We start from the raw sequence: 3,777 nt of genomic DNA on the forward strand, positions 1-3,777 counted from the left end.
CCATAGGGATCGGAGGGCCTCTGGTGGTTGAGGCGCCTTGATTTGTCAAGGGATACGAGGAAATGATACAGCGCTGACCTGATGTGCTGGTGCTTCTCTATCTAAAAGAGAAGTCAGTGGAAGCACGCAATAATGCACATAACTTGTGCAGCGTTGCTGCTGCTTGTATTGGCACGTTTGTACGGTGGCAGCTCCAGGATAGATGGACTGGTGTGCCTGTTAAAAAAAACAAAATTGAAATAAAAATACAGCCAACTATACGCTTGTAATCTTCATCTATAACTAGGATCATGCCCGTGCGTTGCAACAAGAACAAACCAATGCTACCATAATTTTAAGTTTGAACCTGTGTATTAATCTGTGAGCGCCATTTTTTTTTGCAATTGCGGCACTTCACCAGCTAGATGACCTTGGTAATTGGTAAGTGGGTTCCATTTTTTGTGCAATTACCTCTATTTTCTAAGGTCCATGTACATCATGTTTTGCCTTCAGTTTTATCTTAAAAAATATTATAGGGTACAATAATATATGCAAGAGATGGAGCCAAAATGAACAGCTTGTTCAGAACCCCTTCCATGTAACTCCTAACAAAAATTATAACTCCGCCAATTCTGCGGTGACAGTAACTCTAAAAAATTCCACTGTGACTATATGATAAACTCCCTATGGCAAATCCTTCCCAATCAACCAACTGTCACAGCTGGTATCCATCATCACTCGCGTTGTGGTTTTGGAGTTCAGACTGCTGCTCTGCAGCCGTCTATGAACTTCGACCTTGATCCTGCAATCCCTGCCCAATTCTTTGTATTGCTTTGTCATACAAGATTCCTCTAGAGATATGTTGGGTGTCATCACCAACAACCAAAATCAACTATGTAATAACCTGAATTTTCGAGCATAAAAAATACGAGCTTTTAAAAATTCTTTCTGCAATGTGTGAAGCATGTAGTCACTAGGTCAAACCTAAGTCAACCAAGTAGAGTTTGCTAATAAATCGTTGCATTCATATAGAATTGATTGTAGAGTGTGCCTTGTCCTTGAGTTGGTTTTGAGCTTGAGTTTTGTTTGGAGTTTGGAGTGCATAAATCCGTAGCAAATTCCTCTCAAATCTCTTTTGAATTCATCTAAATACCCTTGAATCATAATTCATGAAAAGGAAAAATCCTTTTTTCCTTTTTCCTTTCTCATCTAGCCCAACTCCTCTTTTCTTTCCCTTCCCCGCGGCCCACCTTCCCTCCATCCTTCCTCCCACCGCGCAAGCCCAGCAGCCAGTAGGCCCGCTCGCCCTCCACTCGCTTGGGCCGCTCGCGCCCCTGGCCCAACAGCGCGCAGCACTAGCACCAGCACCAGCACTACAGGCCCAGCAGCCCCGCTCGCCCCGCCCGCGGCCCAGCTGGCCCAGCAGCAGCGCTCCCAGCCGCCGCCGCCGCCGCCGCCGCCGCCGCCAGGGGCTCTGCCCCGATCGCGCCGCGCCCCTGCGCTCTCGACACCACGCGCGTCTCCCGATGACCACCGCGTGGACAAATGGTACGGATGCCGAGGCATCCCGCCGTCCAACAGTGACCGGCGCCCCTCCGAACCCTAGCTGCTCGCGTATAAAACGCCGCCTCCGCCGCTCCCTTCTCCATTCCCCACCGCCGCCGCGCTCATCTGCACCCTTCCTCCTCTTCCTCGCGAGCCCTAGGGGGTGTTTGGTTGAGCTTTTGGCTTTGGCTTTTGGCCCCAAAAGCCAAAAGCTCAACCAAAGGGGCTGCTTTTGGATGCTGCTTTTTCAGAAGCAGCTGCTTTTTCGTAGTTCATTTTTGAAAGTTGGTTTGACCCTGCTTTTGGCTTTTGGCTTTCTGCTTTTCGAAATTGGTGGAATAAAAAGCTCTTCCATAGTTGTTTCAAGAGAGATAAAGATAGAAGATATATTTTATACTTGTTTAACCAAACAGCTTTCAGCTTTTCTACAGCTCACAGCCCACAGCAGCTTTCTCACAGCTCACAGCCCACAACAGCTTTTTCCCACAGCCACAGCTCAACCAAACACCCCCTAGCCAGCCATGGCTGCCACTCCACCCGTCGCTGCTCCCCTTCCTCCAAGCAGCACCGACCACCGAGCCGCAACGCCGCCGGCGCCTTGCCGTGCCGCGCCACCAGCTGAGCCTCGCCACCGAGCCGCACTGGAGACGTCCGCCATCGCCGCGCTCTACCTCCTCAGAGCCGTCCTCGCCTCGCCGTGCTCCGTCGCCAACAAACAGTGCGACCTCGCCTTCCTCCTCGCCGAGCCCCGCGCCCCTGCTCCACGTCGACCGCCATCACCAACCTCTGCTGCTCCTCCTTGTCGAGCAGAGCCCGTGATGCTGTGCTCCGCCTCGACCTCGCCAAAGCCGCGCGTCACCACCTCGCCGTCGCAGCATAGCACGACCGCGACCAGGAGCTCCTCCTCGTCGTCTGTCCGCGCTGGGCACCACCTCGCCCTCCTCTGCTCCGACCGCACCTCGCCATCGTCCCCAGGAGCCGACGGTGAGCCCTCAAAGCTAAACCTCCTGCCTTTCTTCCTTTCCCGTCGGCGTTCATGCCTAAGACCGGCGTTCGTGCCGTGAGCTCTCACTGTCGCAGGGCTCCGCCTCCTTCACCTCCGTTCTGCGACGACCGCGAGGACGCCGCGCCCTCCACCATGCCGCTGACAAGGAGCATGGAGCAGCGCCACCCTAGCAGTGCCTCGTCCTCTATGGCCGTGACCTGCAACTTCGCCGGAGCTCCATCTCTAACACCGGTGAGCCACCAGCACCAAAGTTTCCTCATTTTCCCCTTCCTGCCGTTACTCCTTGTCTGAACTTGGCCTTCGTGCCGTGGTTCTTCACTGCCGCAGAGGAGCCATGCCGTCCACGCCGGGAGCAGGAGCTGCAGACCGCGCCGGCCTCCTGCTGCTCGCCGCGGCCTCCAACCACCACGACCAGCACCACCTCTCCAGCACCCCGTCATCCTCCTCCACTACCGAGAAGCTGCGCTGTTGCTGGGGAGCTGGACGTTCACACCAACCTCGCCGGCCTTCTTCCTCGCCACTGGAGCCGCGTCCAACAGTAGCAACTAGCTGCCGGCAAGCCGCAACAAGCTGCAGCCAGCCAACAGCGAGCTGTAGCCAGCCAGCAGCTAGCCGCAGCGTGCCCGGACGCACCGCAGCAGGCCTCCGCCTTCCTCAGCGCCTCTAAGGTCGAACCTTTGAACCCCGTCGATGCCATCCTCGACGTCGGCAAAGCCCTTGTTTTTCATTTCTTTGCTTTTTCATACTTGTCATACATGATCATCTATCTATATCTATGAATGCCTGTGCTGTGCGTTTGCACCGGTCTAACTCTTGTTGCTATGGATATGTGCTACTCCATGTCATGTTATTGAGTTGTTGGTTCTTTGTGTGTTGTTGTTTGTCTGTGGACCGAGCCTTCGAGCCGGTTGGGAAGCGATGTGCTTGTTCGTTGCGATCACGAGTTCGCCTCGCCATGGCCGTAATGTCGAGCATGGTCCCTTCCCTCGTGTCTTAGTTGTCTCCGTCGAACTACAATTATTAGCGACCCTATTTGGCCCTAGGATGTGGCCATTGTGGACTCGATGCAATATCGACGCGGTTATTACCCGCACATTTTCATCCCTCCGTTACCTAGTCAAGTGGAAAAAATTAGGGGGAACGACAATCGCCGGTTGATGACTCATGTAAGTGAAGCTCATGGCCGCGAGTTGTCTCGCCATCACCATCACCATCACCATCGGGCTCTACCTCCTTGCCCTTTAATC

General features: G+C 54.0%; 1 protein-coding gene across 2 annotated transcripts; it reads left to right on the forward strand.

Annotated features, from left to right (window-relative positions):
- Positions 1–2,039: 2,039 nt before the first annotated feature.
- On the forward strand, positions 2,040–3,382 carry LOC136463397 (uncharacterized). Of its 2 annotated transcripts, XR_010761002.1 has the most exons (3): positions 2,040–2,508; positions 2,605–2,761; positions 2,858–3,382. XR_010761002.1 is itself a non-coding variant. In XM_066462397.1 (2 exons), exons 1-2 carry the CDS (start codon positions 2,046–2,048, stop codon positions 2,670–2,672), a joined length of 531 nt encoding a protein of 176 aa, XP_066318494.1. In that variant the 5' UTR covers positions 2,040–2,045; the 3' UTR covers positions 2,673–3,382. The 2 variants fall into 2 exon arrangements, 1 of the variants encoding a protein (XP_066318494.1); XM_066462397.1 differs by having other exon boundaries at positions 2,605–3,382.
- The last annotated feature ends 395 nt before the right edge of the window (positions 3,383–3,777 follow it).

Source organism: Miscanthus floridulus, chromosome 7 (assembly GCF_019320115.1).
Source record: "Miscanthus floridulus cultivar M001 chromosome 7, ASM1932011v1, whole genome shotgun sequence".
Classification (NCBI taxonomy): Eukaryota; Viridiplantae; Streptophyta; class Magnoliopsida; order Poales; family Poaceae; genus Miscanthus; species Miscanthus floridulus.

What these genes read in the sequence shown, in the direction of transcription:
- LOC136463397 (XM_066462397.1), top strand. Translation starts at nt 2,046, where the DNA reads ATGGCTGCCACTCCACCCGTCGCTGCTCCCCTTCCTCCAAGCAGCACC. An exon ending in ATCGTCCCCAGGAGCCGACG is followed by an intron (nt 2,509 to 2,604) that starts GTGAGCCCTCAA and finishes TCACTGTCGCAG; the next exon opens with GGCTCCGCCTCCTTCACCTC.